The 16,394-nt window shown below is 39.4% G+C and overlaps 1 protein-coding gene across 1 annotated transcript in view; it reads left to right on the forward strand.

The window, feature by feature from the left end:
• Nucleotides 1-13,193, forward strand: part of LOC116288109 (spectrin beta chain, non-erythrocytic 5) — a 55,742-nt gene extending 42,549 nt beyond the window's left edge. Inside the window, exons 48-62 of the mRNA XM_089036369.1 lie at nt 227-565; nt 1,076-1,393; nt 1,704-1,939; nt 2,812-2,974; nt 3,432-3,617; nt 3,897-4,238; nt 4,599-5,140; nt 5,375-5,532; nt 5,939-6,168; nt 7,551-7,781; nt 8,266-8,565; nt 9,072-9,305; nt 9,732-9,949; nt 10,588-12,065; nt 12,146-13,193. Coding sequence (XP_088892495.1) covers nt 227-565; nt 1,076-1,393; nt 1,704-1,939; nt 2,812-2,974; nt 3,432-3,617; nt 3,897-4,238; nt 4,599-5,140; nt 5,375-5,532; nt 5,939-6,168; nt 7,551-7,781; nt 8,266-8,565; nt 9,072-9,305; nt 9,732-9,949; nt 10,588-12,065; nt 12,146-12,756 — 5,586 coding nt within the window. The 3' untranslated portion in view covers nt 12,757-13,193. The remainder of the gene's footprint in view (nt 1-226; nt 566-1,075; nt 1,394-1,703; nt 1,940-2,811; nt 2,975-3,431; nt 3,618-3,896; nt 4,239-4,598; nt 5,141-5,374; nt 5,533-5,938; nt 6,169-7,550; nt 7,782-8,265; nt 8,566-9,071; nt 9,306-9,731; nt 9,950-10,587; nt 12,066-12,145) is intronic.
• Nucleotides 13,194-16,394: the final 3,201 nt, after the last annotated feature.

The raw sequence follows: 16,394 nt of genomic DNA on the forward strand, positions 1-16,394 counted from the left end.
ATCGGGGAATAAACTTAGACAATAAGATCAAAACAATGGTCCAAAATAGAGTGCACGTCATATATCCCTAAAACAAAACCAAAAATGTATTGTCTAATTGCAGATATTTTGTCGCGTCTTTGTTTGGTTTCGTACAGAAACGTAAAGAAAATCTTCCCACATATGCGAAATGAGAAATAGCTTACTGAAATTATTGTCTAATATTATGATCAATATTTTTCTTAAGGCGGAATCTTGGATAGTTGAAAAACTTCAAACAGCCTTAGATGAATGTTATAAAGATCCGTCAAACCTTGTAAGTAAAGTCCAAAAGCATCAGGCTTTCGAAGCAGAGCTGACTGCACATAGGGGTGTTATCGATGCTGTACAGAGGAATGGTGAAGAGTTGATATCATCCGGGCATTTTGCTGCCAATGAAGTGGAGTTCCGGATTGAGTCTTTATATATTCAGTGGGAAGAACTACTTGAGGCGTCTGAGAACAAGGCGAAAAAGCTGGAAGAAGCTAGGGACCACAAGATGTTTAATCAAGAGGTGGACATCGCGGACTCGTGCATCGCAGATAAGGTATGGGAGGATATGTATATCTATTTATTCATTAGTTTGCTTATTCATTAATAATGATAATAATAACAATGATAATGGTAATAACAATAAGAATAATGAGGAGGAGGAGGAGGATGCATCTAACTGTCATAAGCAACCATAGTAATATATAATGAATATCTTAGAAGGATTCTAAGAAAATCTAAAAGAATATCATAAAAATCTAGTGTCACTTATTAGCAACGATGGGCTTTATTGAATAAATGTGTCATTAACTGTTTCTTGAATACATCAAATTATCACTATGCGCCCATCCAAGGAATCTTTACTTGTATCCATTCATCTCATCTACTTCTTCAGTCCCCCTTCCATTTATACGACCATTATTCTCTTATCCATCCATCCATCCTTTTATCATTGCCGGTTTTGATTGATTATTAATTTACCCAGCCAGCCATTTATCATCCTTGTGTTATATGTTCTTATACCCATGTAACATCCATCCTTTTTTCACGTCTTATCTCACACTAGGAAGCCATTGTCTCATCAGAAGACATAGGCAGAGACTACGACCACTGCATTCGCTTGCAGAAAAAGATGAATGAGTTTGACCAAGACCTTGCAGTAGAAGAAGACCGAGTTTACACCATCAATCACTTAGCAGATAAGCTAATAAACCAGGGCCATGCTGGAGGTGATCTAATTTACCGCAGACAACAAGCGCTTAACGAGCGATGGAATGCACTTCAAGACAAAGCGAGCGAGAGGAGACAGAGACTGGCGGAAGCTTGTGAGATCCATGCATTTGATCAAAGCTGTGTTGAAATAGCTAATATGATCAATGAGAAGGTATAGCTAATATGTTGAGCTAGCTAATATGATCAATTCGAATCCCAGGCGCCCCATATGAGCTGACTTGGTTGGTTTTCTTTCTGAGGTTTCTTCCGGCCCCAAGGGCGGATCCAGGGGGGAAGGGGGGAAGGGGGGCTGAAGCCCCCCTCAGCAGAAAAAAAAAAAAAAAAATTAAAACTGAAGAATTAGATGCTTTTTTTATTGTTTTCCGTTGTGTTGACGGAAGAAGCTCAATTAGCTCGCCTCTTTCCTCCCTATGAATTCTTATGATGTTTGTCTTTACCAAGTTTTTTATATTGTTCTTCAGGTCGCAATACTGTCAACTAATGATTTGGGTCGTGATCTACCTGGCGTCGAGGCTCTCATTCGTAAACATGATGACGTAGAAAGAGCTCTGACAGTCATTGAGAACAAAATGGAGATGCTTGAGAACGAGGCTCATCGATTAGTTCGTTCCCAGCCTCACATGGCTCGCACCGTCCAAAATAAACAGACTGAAATCATAGAGAACTGGGAACGACTGAATGACAAATTTGATGAGAGGTTGGTAATGAAGAACAATTGTAATCGAGGGTCAAAGGGTTGGTTGATCACTAGACGGCAGGAATAGCATTTTTTAAGGTTACTAAACATAGATATTGCAAAGCCTTCTGGGATCGAAATGCGGACAAACATTGCAAATATAGGCTTCGATTACAAGGAAAAGATGAATAGTAACAGCCGTAAAGCCATAGTTCTTCCATGAAATGGAAACAATGAGACTACAAAACATTGTTGCAACATATTAGCATGGGCGATTGGCTTGGCTTGTCTGCATTTCAATCTCATGATGCACAATTATGATGTCATCTGTGCAAAACGCTGTTACTCCAGTTTCTAGTTCTCTGTTGCTCAGGGTTAGCCTGCAGAATATTAACTTGATCTGTGAAGGCCCATAGAATGTCAAAGTGTTTGCATTGTTGAAGTTGTGCATTCTTTTTTTTTTTACTCTTGGTGTTTGTGAATATTATTTATGAGTAAATGAGTCTGTAATCAAGGAACACAGCGGTAATTTAGAACTCAAAAAAGGTCTTTTTTGGATGGCAGGAGAAGAGAACAATAAAACATATAAATTAACATGAAATCTTAATTTTTTAAAAGGGTAACATTTGGGCCCGTGAGGATCTGGGACCGAAACTAATGACGGCTGCAGAGAAGACTAAATCTCACCTCACCTAACCTCTTCGCGCTCGGTTGCGCATAAGGCCTTACACCAAGGTTTACATAAAAGGGATTGAATTTTCCTGTGAATTCGATTTTTTTCCTAGCTATCCATAGCTGTCATCATAGTCCGTTAGCTGTATTCTCTTATATCGAGGGACCATTGTCCCTGATTTCTATTTACAAATAATGAGGTAGTTGTGGGTTTTTTGCAGGAAAAGCCAACTCGAAGCCAATCGATTGCGTCAAATTTTCCTTGTCGATTATCGTGACGTCATGTCTTGGATGAGCGACCTCGCCTCCAAGATCTCATCCGGGGAATTGGCCAAGAGCGTGCAAGATGCGCAGGCCTTGTTGGATTTGCACAAGGAAAGAAAAGTGAGTTATGTATGTTAGTACTTTTCATGTAGTCAACTCGTTCAGGCTGTGATACTTCTATTTAGCTGACTTCTGACACGATCCCGAATGTGTCAGTCTAAGGCCTAGTTTTTACTTGCGACGAAATCGGAGTCAGAAGTGGGATGGTTTCCTTTTGCTTGGGTTGTTCTTATTCTTATGACGAGACTTTCAATGGACCTACTGCTTCCGACTTTGACTCCGCTGCAAAAAAAATATCAAATTTTACAATTTTTTATTGGAATTTCAGTGCATGAAGACCCACTATGTCTGTGTAAAGCCACTGCTAGATCCCCATTTTATTTATTTGTTTCAATATACTTTGATATTTTATTCTTTATAGAGTGAAATAGAGGCTCGACAGGAGACAATAAAGCCACTGCTAGATCCCCATTTTATTTATTTGTTTCAATATACCTTGATACTTTATTCTTTATAGAGCGAAATAGAGGCTCGACAGGAGACAATAAACGCAACGCTTGCATTTGGATTAACTCTGATCGCTCAGAACAACTTCGCTGAAGAGGTACAGGAAGACAATGAGAACCTGAAAGAAATGAACTCAAAGCTGCAGGAACTGTGGGTGGACAGACAACAGATGCTGCAGCAGTCTTATGAGTTAGAGGTAAGACTCTACGTATCACCTTTCATCTCTGCTGCATAGAGGACCATGTTTGCATATTAATAGGCCATCTGCAACAAACAACCACGTGCTGATACATCACTTTGATAACGAATCAATTCAGCTAAAGGTTCCTTGGGGAAGGCTCTGCTGGATGGCAAACAAACTTTAAACTGCTTCGTAACTTGAAATCGAAAGTATCTCACAAGGGGAAAAAGTATTTTGAAAATGTTTTTGGAGTCTATTTCTATTTAATCTTATTTATTGCGACTTGTTCTGCAGGTTTTCCTTGCTAGTGCAGAGCAAGCTGATAACTGGATAACAAACAAACAAGCTGTAGCGATAGACAACAAATCAAAAGACAGCCTCGACACTGTAGAATCTCTGCTAAAAAACCAAGTCAATTTTGAGAAATCAATTGCTGCTTATGAGGAAAGCATCAAATCCCTTGAAACCTCAGCCCAGCTGTTGATAAATAAGGCGCATTATGACTCTGACATTATTACAAGTCGAAGAGATGAAGTTCTGGACAAGTGGGCCAAGCTGAAACGAATGGTGGCAGAGAAGAGCGAACAACTGGGAGAATCTAAGTTACTTTTCCAGTTCCTAAGAGATGCGAAAGAGGTCAGTATTAGCTATGTCTCACAAGCTCAACGTTTGACAGGGTCTATTTGTGTTGGGTATTCTCTAAACGAGGTACTAAAGCGCGATTACACGGAGCAATTTTCCCTAAAACTTGTCTCGCAACAGCGTTTTGACACAAGTTGCATGGTGCATTGCAGTGTGTAACCTCAAGCGCAATTTGAAAAAAAAGCGAGACAAGTTGCAGCAAAGTAGAATTCGTTTTTAATTGCTTGACAACGATTGCGTCTCCGTTGCACCGTGTAAATACTCTTGCAACTTGTGTCGGTGTTGCTAGACAAGCTACAGAGAAAATTGTTCTATGTAATCGCACCTTATTACCAATATTCTTTCTTTTATCAGCTTGAGTCGTGGATCAATGAAAAACTCCAAACAGCAGCTGAAGCTTCTTACAGAGAAGCAAAACACCTGAACCTGAAGCTTCAAAAACACCAGACGTTCGAAGCAGAAGTGAGTGCCAACAGAGGACAACTAGAAAGTGTGATAAAAGATGGCAACTGTCTTATTAATACCTCTCCAACCCACTGTGAAACTGTAGAGAAGAGACTCAAAGACCTCAGTGATCTTTGGACTTTACTGGAAGATCTCTCGGCTAACAAAGCAAAAAGACTAAAAGAAGCGATCCAAAAACAGACGTTTGAAAGAAATGTCACCGAGTTGGAAACATGGATAGATGAGATAGAGTATGCTTTGGCAATCAAGGAGTACGGTAAAGACCTGAAAAGTGTCAAGAATTTGATCAAGAAGCATGGCATGTTAGAGGAAGGCATCGTGAATCACGAGGATCGCGTGCGTGAGTTGCTGCAGCAGGCAGAGGAATTCGAGGAAGCGGGACACTTTCAGAAGGAAGAGATTGGCGAACGAGCAGCTGATGTTGCTGAAAGGTTTAACACAAATTTTCCTTCCTTCCTTCCTTCCTTCCTTCCTTCCTTTCTTTCTTCCTTGCCTCCTTCCTTGCTTGCTTGCTTGCTTCCTTCTTTCTTTCCTTCCTTCCTTTCGCTCTTCCTTCCTTTCTTTTTCTCTTTCTTATTTCCGTTTTATTCCCTGCATGCACATAAAAGGTTCTTTTTTCCCCATGTATTTATTTCTTCATTATTATTATTATTATTATATTTTAGATTTGATCAACTTTCCTCACCGGCTGCAGAACGAAAAGAAAAGCTTCAAGACAGCCTGGTTCTACACCAGTTCCTGAATGACGCCCAGGCAGAGACTGATTGGCTCCGGGAAAAAGAATCGTTAGTGTCTTCAGAAGATTATGGACACAATCTAAACGGTTTGTATTATAGCCTTTTAAATATCTTGTATTTACAGATTGTCTGTTTTCGGGTCGTTGCCAAATAACATTGCTTACCACAAAGCAATTAACTGAATTGCGTGAGTTGCGTTGCAGTAATCAATATACAGCTGCCTTTTTGTTTTAAATTAAAAGTTTTTATCGAGAAAAATAATTCAATGAAGATTCCAGACGGCCATGTTGACTAATGTACAGCTGGCCCAAGAACTACCAGCGGCGGTTACCATTGGTATTTCTGTGACGTCATTGAAAGTCACGATGCTCAACCAACCGAGCCAAATACATCGTTAGTGGTGGCTTCGCGGGATACGAGAAAATAACTTGAGCTGTAGTTCCTTTATAGGCTTTCTAATTTTTTTTATTTTATTTCTCTATATTTTTCTAGGAGTCCAAAACCTTCTAAAGAAACACGAGGCGTTTGAAGCCGAATTCACGACCCACGAACAACTGGTCCAGGCTGTCATGGCAACGGCCAATGATGTCATCACGCGTGGGCATTACGCCAGTGGTGTGATCATGGAACATTCCAGTAAACTACAAACGTCATGGAATGAATTTCATCGTCTGACGCAAATTAGGAAAGCAAAACTGAAAGAGTCACTCGCCACACAGCAGGTAAGTACTATTGGACTACGTTGAAGATAGACAACAATTTTTGATATTTTGATTGATTGATTACTAACAATATGGGCAGAAACGAGACTACGGGGAAACAAAATTACGATTGCTCCAGCCAACTTTGTTTATCCAGATCATGTTTGCGGTATAACTCACCTTGGGCGCAATGTTTCAGACCACATGTCATTCCCTAGAGTATCATTTCTTTGTTTAACGGTTGCACGTAAGAAGACACATGAATATGGATACAACTCAAACAAAGAATCTTATTCTCGAGAGAATGACAGCTGGTTGAAAATGGGCAAAATATTACTTCCAAGGAGATTTGGTCCATTCTAGTAGATCTCGAGGTTTATTGCATGTCAGAATAAAGGTTCCTCGATCATCTAGATGGCCATCAGACTTGCGACCACAAACAAAGCCCGCCCCATTAACAAAAACTATAACTTTAATTCTTGTTTCAAAGACCTTTTATATTCAAATTTTTAAAGCACTTATTGGTATTGTTTGGCTCATGTTTCCTCAAAATAACTACAGGCGGAGAGTATTTGTGGCAACACTTTATCTTAAAACATTATTAAAAATAAAAATAGAAATTTCTGGTATTAAATTAGAAAAAGAAATGCGTCACTAGGTGAAGGAAAGACATTAGCTTACTATCGGACAGACCTCTTCACTTTGGGCTTTTATTATTAAACTGTTTTCCCCATTTCAGATCACGTTTCATTCTCTTGTGAAATTCACCAATAATCCATAAATCCTTTGGGATATATTTTTAATTCATGTGCTAATCATAGATACAATCGCTACTGCTGTTTTAGAACTGTATATTTCCACTAGTGTAAGGTTTGCATCGGGTTTACACGTCATTCATGTGACCTGATTTCTAAAGCTGCATTTGCTTAGACCCTCATTACAATTTTACAATACTCTTTAAAACGAATACTGTGTAGTTGTTTGAGGGACAAGATTAAAATTCAATTGGGAAAACTGCTTCAACGGTGATTGGTTGTCTGAGACGGGACTATGAATTAAGTGCCACCCAAGGGCTATATATGTGTTTGCGTGTTTGATTCCTATATCACTGATATACATACCCTGTATTCATCTATTAAGTGCTACCCTCGTAAAACAAGGGCTATATATGTTTGTGTTTTTGATTCCTATATCACTAATATACGTACCCTGTATCTATCTACTTAGTGCTACCCTCGTAAAACAAGGGCTATATATGTGTTTGTGTGTTTGATTCCTATATCACTGATATACGTACCCTGTATCCATCTACTTAGTGCTACCCTCATAAAACAAGGGCTATCTATGTGTTTGTGTGTTTGATTCCTATATCACTGATATATCCTGTATCCATCGTTTTCCAGTATTATTCTCAAGTGTCAGAAGTAGAAGCCTGGGTCCAAGAGAAACTCCCCTTTGTCTCCAACGAAGATTACGGACGCGACGAGACTAGTGCCCAGGCTCTCTTACGTAGACACGAAATGCTGGAGCTTGAATTCGAAAGATTTGGAAAAAAGATTGACGAGCTGAGAAGCCTCTGTAATACTCTGGTCCTGGGGGAAAACTTTGATGCAGAGAACGTTAAACAACGACAGGTACTTGTCAAGCAAATTAAACATGAAGAGTTGCATGTTTTTAGTTCATTACTTTCTTTCTTTCGCCCTCCCTAGACGATGTTTCCAGAAACATGTTTCCAAAGTTGGCAAAACTGTCAGGAAACATCGGGAAACATGTTTACTCAACATCGGTTAGCGCATGCGCACTTTTTAATGACCCTCGATGGTTGTAACAAAATGGCGACAGTAGAAGTTGCTACCATCTTGTTTTGACAAGAAAGAGCGAGGGTTGCTAAGTAACTTTCGTGGCTAAACGAGGAAACATCGAGAAATATTGTTTCCATGCGTCTTGGAAGCATGAAATGTTTCTGCCGCACAGCAGAAACAGTTTTGCAGCTTAGAAGTAAAAGTTGTTGCAGGCAGCAATGTTTCGCATGTGGCTAATCTTGAGATTTCTGCTTGGGTTAGCTATTCGTGGACCAATGTTTCGTGTTTTTATGATATTCTATTTGCCTTGCCATAGAGAGAACTAGAAGACAGATATTCTGAACTCAGCGACATATCTTCTTATCGACATCGGCGTCTGTTGGAATCTTCTCGTCTTCTCAACTTCTTACGGGAGGTAGATGAAGTGGAAGCCTGGATCGAGGAAAAAGAAACCATAGTGACGTCAGACGATTGTGGGCGTGACCTCGAACACGTGGATATGTTGATGGAGAAATTCGAAGCATTTACACGTGACCTTGTCATGTCCGGTGAGAGAGTTGCCAAGCTTACGGCGCATGCGCAGGAGTTGTTGAATGATGAACACAGTGATAGTGAGGTACGTATAATTTTGTTTTCATCCCAACTTGTGCATTGGAGATAGAAATGAAGAGTTCTGGGCCTGATATAGACCTAATTCACTTGGGCATAATGTTTTGCCCATGTTCAGACCACGTGTCATTCTCTTGAGAATAAGATTCTTTGTTTGAGCTTTATCCATATTCATGCGTCTTCTTACGTGCAACCGTTAAACAAAGAAATAATACTCTAGGGTATGACACGTGGACTGAAATTGGAAAACAGTAGATTAGGTCTATTGGTCTGCAATATTCTTGGGGTGCATTCGACGTCATAGCCGCCATTTTGGTTGACTTTGACAAAAGATTTGGTCTTGGGGCCTTTTGTCATGTCCATGAACCAACATGGCGGACACGTCTTTTCTCCTTTTACTCTCATGGGAAGGGATGCATATCACAAATATCGAATCTACAGTATATACAAAATAAAATACGTGTTTCAAATATACCGCAAAACCCCTTTATAACAGTAATTTTCTATATTTAGACGATCGAACAGCGTGCGGAACAGATTTGTACCAGATGGGACGTCCTAAAGGAACGAACGAATGAGCGCCTTGATGCTTTAGATCGAGCTAAGGACTTGCACACCTTCAACCGTAACGTAGAGGAGACAAATGCGTGGATTCAGGAGAAGGAAGCAACGCTGATGCATACTGATGATGGCGCACTTGACTTGAGCAGCGTGCAGGCTTTGCAAAGGAAACACGAGGGCTTTCAAGTATGCGGTTGTTTGTCGTTTGAATTTAATTATTTTTAAAACTTAGTTCAGATTTTGAACCTTTAAAAAATCGTTAAAAAAAAATGATACCCTAGGACCAAACGATACGTTGGAAGAATTCTTTGGAGATGTTTGTACCACCTACCTACTTTCTTTCTTTCTTTCTTTTCTTTTCTTTTCTTTTCTTTTCTTTTCTTTTCTTTTCTTTTCTTTTCTTTTTCCTTTCTTTCTTTCTCTTTTCTTTTTTTTTTTTTTTTTTTTTTGTCCTTGCCTTCTTTCTTCCTTCCTTTCTTCCTTCCTCCCTCCCTCTCTCCCATTTTCCTTCCTTCCTTTCTTTCTTTTCGTTTCTTTCTTTTGTTCTTTCTTTCTTTCTCTTTGTTTTATTTTCTTTCTTTCATCCTTTCATTCATTTGTTAAATTTTTCAGCGCGATTTGACAGCACTTGGTGAAAAAGTGAGCAGCCTGAGTCAAGATGCAGACATGCTGATCGACAAGCTGCCACAGAACAGAAACCATTTTGCCGAACAAAAACAAATGATTATCGAGGCATGGCAAAAACTGCAGCAACGAGCGACCAGTAAGAAATCAGTGTTGAGCCAATCAGAGGGACTGCAGTCGTTCCTCAACGATTACAGAGACTTAATGTAAGTAGTAATTGTACACATAAAAATAGCTCTTTATTTAAAAAAAATTGTGCTGTAAGCACTTTACAGCTACTAGCACTTTAAGCAATTTACACCATGGTGTAGCTCAGTTGGTTAGTACGCGGTCTTCGGCCACAGTTCAGTTCTCAGGGTCTCCATTTCGATTTCAACTTGTCTCCGTTCTGTGTAGCTTTAGCTTTAATAAGGAGTACAAATAGTTTAGGGGGTAAAGGGCGCAACTTCGGGCGCTTTATACATGCACTAGTTTTAAGGAGGAAGTGTGGCTTGGTTGGTTAGTGTGCTGCCTGTTAAGCAAGAGGTCCATAGTTTGGTCCTCAGTGACCTCAAACACTTGTTTTAAGGAGCAAATGTTGCTTGGTTGGTTAGTGTGCTGCTGTCTAAGCAAGACTCCATAGTTTGATCCTCACACACATGTTTTAAGAAGCAAGTGTGGCTTGGTTGGTTAGAGTGCTGTCTGCTAAGCAAGAGGTTCATATTAGTTTGATCCTCAATGACCTCACACACTTGTTTTAAGGAGCAAGTGTTGCTTGGTTGGTTAGTGTGCTACCTGCTAAGCAAGAGGTCCATAGGCCGATCCTCAGTGACCTCATCATATTAACACTTCATTTATGTTTCAGGGCTTGGATCGACACCATGGCTTCTTCCATAGCATCAAGAGAAGTCGCAGCCGACTTTGCTTCTGCAGAAAAACTCTTTGCCCAACACCAGGAATATCGAACAGAAGTTGCTGCTCACGAAAAGAGTGTACAAGAATTCCAGGAAGCGGCTCAAAAGTTGATTAAATCTGGTCACCCAAATAGTACAGACATCAAGGAAAAGAGCCAAAGTGTCAAGGATGCGTGGTCTAGGCTGTTGGAAAGCGTTGACAATAAACAAGACCATCTGGAACAAGTTAGAGAGGTACAAAGATTTAAAAGAGAGGCAGACCAGTTAGAGGGCTGGCTGTATGCACGTGGTTCTGATATTTTATCAGAAGATGTAGGAGATTCTCTAGAGGCGGTGGAAGAGCTACTGAAGAAACAAGATGAATTTGAAAAGATGTTGTTAGCCAAGGGCGAGCATTTTGAGGATCTGACGAGGCTTACAAATCAGGAGATGGAAAATGAAAAGCTTAAGATAAAAAAAGAAAGAGAAATGGAAAAGCAAAAAGAGATGGAAAGACAGATGAAAAAGAAACAGGAGAAAGAACGGCTGGAGAAAGAACGACGAAGAGCCCTACGAGAAGAAGAAGAGAGGAAGCGAAAAGAATTTTTAGAAGAGCAACAACAAGAGGAGAAAAGACGTCAAGAACAACAAAAACGGGACGAAGAAATAAAACAGAAACAATTGGATGTGCAAATTAAACAAGAGGAATTGAAGAGAAAAGAAAGGGAAAAAAACAGAATCGACAGGGAAAAGAAGAAAATATTGGAAGAAAAACGTAAAGAAGATGAGAAAAGGAAAATGCTGGAAGAAGAACAGCGCATTGAAGAAGCGAAAATTCAACAAGAGCAGCTTTCCATGCAATCTTCTTCGCCGGCACAACAAGATGCCCATAACATTTGTGAAGGATTCCTTCAAAGAAAACACGAGTTAGATCAACGAGGACAAAGACCTGGGATTCGAGGCTGGAAAACCTTTTATACAACTTTAGCAGATGGGAAACTCGAGTTTTTTAGTGATAAAAGTGGAGCATCAAGGCAAGAAACTCATGCGTCGCATGCTATTAACCTAAAAGGTGCTTCTTGTACTGCATTTGACGAAGCCATGTCGGGAAATAATGCTTTTCGTTTACAGCTTGAAAATGATTCCGTTTTCTTGTTCAATTCTAAAAGCGAAAAGGATTCTTTTCAATGGATTAGCGAGATAAACAAATGTATTGAGAAACATTCACAGGTTTCGCGACCAAGTCTGCAATCTCCGAGACCACCAAATTTACTTCCGACGACAAATGATTTCCCAGTAAAGAATGAGAAAATCGCTCGCCCTCAGACTCCAGTGATCAAGGTTACGAGTTTCGATAGTGATGAAGCAATTGAGAATGATGACAATGTTAATATATATGATAATGGTGAAGAAAATGATGATGACGATATATTATTGATGGTGGTGACCTGTTAGAATCATTCACGGCACTACCTCCTGACGTACCACCTCCAGTGGTTCCAGAAGACATTGATATCAACTTTGAACCAGACACTTCAGACTCTACACACAAAAACCACGATAAAACCAACCGCGACACTTATCCCGAAGATATCGCCGACGAATACACGGATATATTATCCGAAGAGGACATACATCCGGAGTTTTACCCCGATGCCCCTACAGATTTCAACGATAATATGATCCCAGACATTCCATGCATTCCGCCTCCCGACGTGCCGCCATTCGACCTCGGAGACCTCGAGGAGGGGGCAGTAGATGAAGACGACTTGATTGATTACCCCAAAGCCCCTCCACCCCCTGGTACTTTCCCTAAAGAGCCTGCGCCAAGCTTAGGGCTCGAAGAAGCAGCTTACTTGTCTAGTGGTAGCGAAGGACTTCCTTCCACACCTACACCTCTGGTACCAACAAAACCAGATGCTTGTAAGCAGCCTTCTAGACCTTCAAGAAAAAAACGTGCACCTCCACCTCCAAGGGAAGCACGATATCGTTCCGATAGCCGAGATTCAGACGACTTTTCGCCGAACGTTCTCCCGCCAAAACCGCCTGTTAAACCCAAACCCAAACCTATGGACAGCCACGATGATAAAAAACACGAGAAAAAGAAAGGAATGTTTGGGTTTTTGAAAAAGAAAAAGTAATCCTAATTCATCGCTGTATTTATGATTAAGGAAGGTACGGTTTTTATTGGGGGGATGGCTGGTGCACCAGTAAAATTTTTGTGGAGGGTAAACCTTTTTATTTTGACAAAAGCTGTTCCCTTGTTGACTCAATACAAGGGTCATAATTATTTAATGAGTAAAAATGGGGAAGGCTATACCAGCTATAAAGATCTGGCAATTGCCCACCTCCCCCACTCCCTTCCTCCTCCCACCCGGCCCCGCTCAATAAAACACTTATCATCCCATAGTAAACAAAATGTTATCCTTTTAATATGCATGATCTGCTTAATTTTGTACGTAGATCAAATATTTTTACATATATATTTTATTATACAAAAGTTCATTTATTTAAAACTAGACTAGGAATCATGGGTCATAGTGTATTTTTAATAAAAATTGATGGATAACCGAAGATATTTGAAATTTGTGGTATACGAGGTTCAGTCTTTTTTTTTTTTTACATCTTGGCGTGGGTGTGTGTGGGTTGGCCCCTCTTCTAATGAAAACTACCCTTTGAAACGATATGTTAGAAATTTACTCAATCTATTTATTTTATTTTTTCAATTATCTTTTTAGATCTTGACCTTTAAAGAGAGATTCGTTTCTTTTCTTAGAGTTTAGGAGCTTTCTGTTTACACCTCGACATTAGCTCTTTTATGAGATAATATTTACCGGAATCCACAACGGCACATCATAAAAACAACGAAGACACTGGACCATGATTATTTATTTTAGGATGCGTGGGAAATAAAAGGATTGGCACACATTCTTTCATCACTAGTGGTCGTTTTTCCTGTTTGTCCCAGGACAATCCCTATTTTAATATGCTAAGATTTTAACTTGGGATGAGACTAAACTATTAATGATATGCTACTCGTACGTCTTTCCCAATTTGTAATAGATTCCAACTTTCATTATTTTGATCGCCTTTTATGTGGTACGACAGCGAAAAAGCCACGATTTTTTTCCCGTTTGATTCTTCAAACCACATAGCCAGCTGATCCGAGAGAGATTAAAATGTTAGCCAATTAGAATCGAGAAAATTTGCAAAACTGAAGTGCCACTTTTCCTCCTGAAATTATGGATTTCCAGGCCACCAAATGAACAAAATAAAGTTAATAAGAGGTTGATAGTGACACAATAAATAAATAAATAAATGGGATTTAGCAGTGGCATTTCTACAGAGTAGCTATTCATCCACTGTCATTCCAATTGGAATTTAGGAGTTGATTTTTGCGGGAGGGAGGAAAGCCGGAGAACCCTCGAAGAACAGTAGAGAACCAATTAACAAACAACTCTACTCACATACGACACCGAGCTCAGCGGGACTCGAACCCGAGTCGCATTGGTGAGGCGAGCGCTCTCACCGCTACGCCACCCGTGTTTCCCTAACAATAGCTTATATCTCTATCGCAATGGCAGACGTTGATATTTTTCGCTGGTTATAAATAAACTAGTTATCCCAATACAAAGGAAAGTGTGGAACACTAATTGCAAGAGAGCCATGTTCCAATCTAGGTGAAAAAAATTCAATTAGAATTTAGAAGTCGATCGATTTTTGCGGAGGTAGGAAAACTAGAGAACCGGAGAAAAACCCTGAAGCAAAGGAAAGAACAAACATAATCTGTTCATTTGTGATGACGGGTCCCAGAAGGGAATCCATTACTAATGTTTTCGACAACCTTTGTAATAATAGCTTTTGCCTAATTGTACATTACTAAAAATATCTTAATAAATTTCTTATTTATATCCTAATAAATTATGCTTAATCTTGGCCCATAAAGGATTATCGAGGTACTATTGACATACATTTGCTGAAAGAACCATTTATAATTATGAAGTGTCGATCCTTTTTATTGCTGTATCAGTAACCAACAATAACAGGAGGGCAGGTACCTACTACTTGACTTGACTATTTTTGCGATTCTTTTCTACTGATTTTAAAGAATTTCTTAATGGTCGACATAGCCGTAAACGAGATTCTATGTGAAAACTCTAGTTACTCTGAAAAAAATTAAAAAGTCTAATGCATTTACCACTCAATGCTGATCATAGCTGGGTGAACGGCTTAAAGCACGCGTACGGAGCAATTTTCTCTGCAACTTGTGTTGCAAAAGCGTTGCGACACAAGTTGCATGGAGCATTGCAGCGTGTAACCCACAGCGCAATTTGAAAAATGTTGAGAAACAAGTTGCAGCAATCGTTGCCAAATGCAGAATTCGTTTCTACTTTGCGCCACTCCTGCAAATTGTGTCGCAACGCTGTTGCGAGACAAGTTGCAGAGTTTTGACTAAAAATTACTTGGGAAACCCTACGCATATTATACTTCACAAGTACGTATTTAGTTCCCACCGTCACAGAAGGATTATTTGGTCTTGACACTGAAGTCACGTACACTCGCTCTCGAGTGAAGTCTAACGTAACTTGCATTGACTGTTCATGATTTCGGCTTTAGAAATTATTCTCAACACGCGGCACTCAGGGCAATTATCTCCAAACATAAATGCTATGTATGACAATATTTTGCCCATGAATCGATATTTAACAGAATTTTGAATGATGGCTGAAAATTGATTTTATCTTTTCGACAATTGCACTAAAAATGCATAATAATTATCTTGAATTTTCATTTTTTTTAAATACTCGAACAAAAATCGAACGTGCGATGACATCGAACCATTAGCGAACACATGTACAGTCGAATTCACAACAAAATGGTTCCACTCGGACAACAAAATCGAACGTTCGATACGATACAGATTCGATTGTTTTCGATTTTGTTCAGAATGTTCGGAATCGGATTCATCAACCTTATTCGATTGAACTCGATTTCCGAGTGTTCGCCGGATTAACTTCGCCTAGATTAAACTCGGAAGATTTTTAAAAGCTGGATAGTTTAGATTTTGATATCGCTGCATATGCATGCCCCAGATACATATAATTTATGAAAACATCTTTCAAATTACTTTTCAATTCTATCGAAATTTTACTTTTGCCATTTCTTTAATTCATTGCCATATGATTGTTTGAAATGTTTCTTTTCAATCAGTTGTTATTTGGTTTTTAACTGATTTACTAAAGTGCAAAGCTGTCTCTTCTTTAATATGGCAGCACGTACGCACTAGCTGAAGCGACGAGTGATGGACGGACTCGCTTGACACAATAACTAAAACCTGTTATCTTGGTATAATTCTTGCCTTTTCAATGAACATTCATTAAACTTCCCTCGAAAAGACTACAAAAAGACTGTAATTCTGTCATTTAATGTATTTTTTTCTTTTCCTTTCAAATAGCTTGATGCTGAATGGAAATTTCTAGATTTTTCAAGAAAGTTCCAACGCCTGATACCGCCCGCTGCTCATTGAATAAAATATCTGGCCTTACCTGTCAGCTTACCTGAATAAGATATGATTTATTCGACAATAACACCGAGCACTTATCTAAAAGCTTTTCTTATTAAATCCGAATGCATTGTAGTGATATATAGCCTTGGGTTTTATTGAAAAGAAATTAATCATATTGTACAAATTCCAGGAATAATCTTCTCGCAGATGACAAACATTTCCTGGAAAACGTTGGTCGTTTGGCGGGAAAATGATTTACACAACAAAACGCTC

This window comes from Actinia tenebrosa, unplaced genomic scaffold (genome assembly GCF_029948245.1).
Source record: "Actinia tenebrosa isolate PJP-AT-01 unplaced genomic scaffold, QUT_ActTen_1.0 PGA_scaffold4__44_contigs__length_22323623, whole genome shotgun sequence".
NCBI lineage: Eukaryota > Metazoa > Cnidaria > Anthozoa > Actiniaria > Actiniidae > Actinia > Actinia tenebrosa.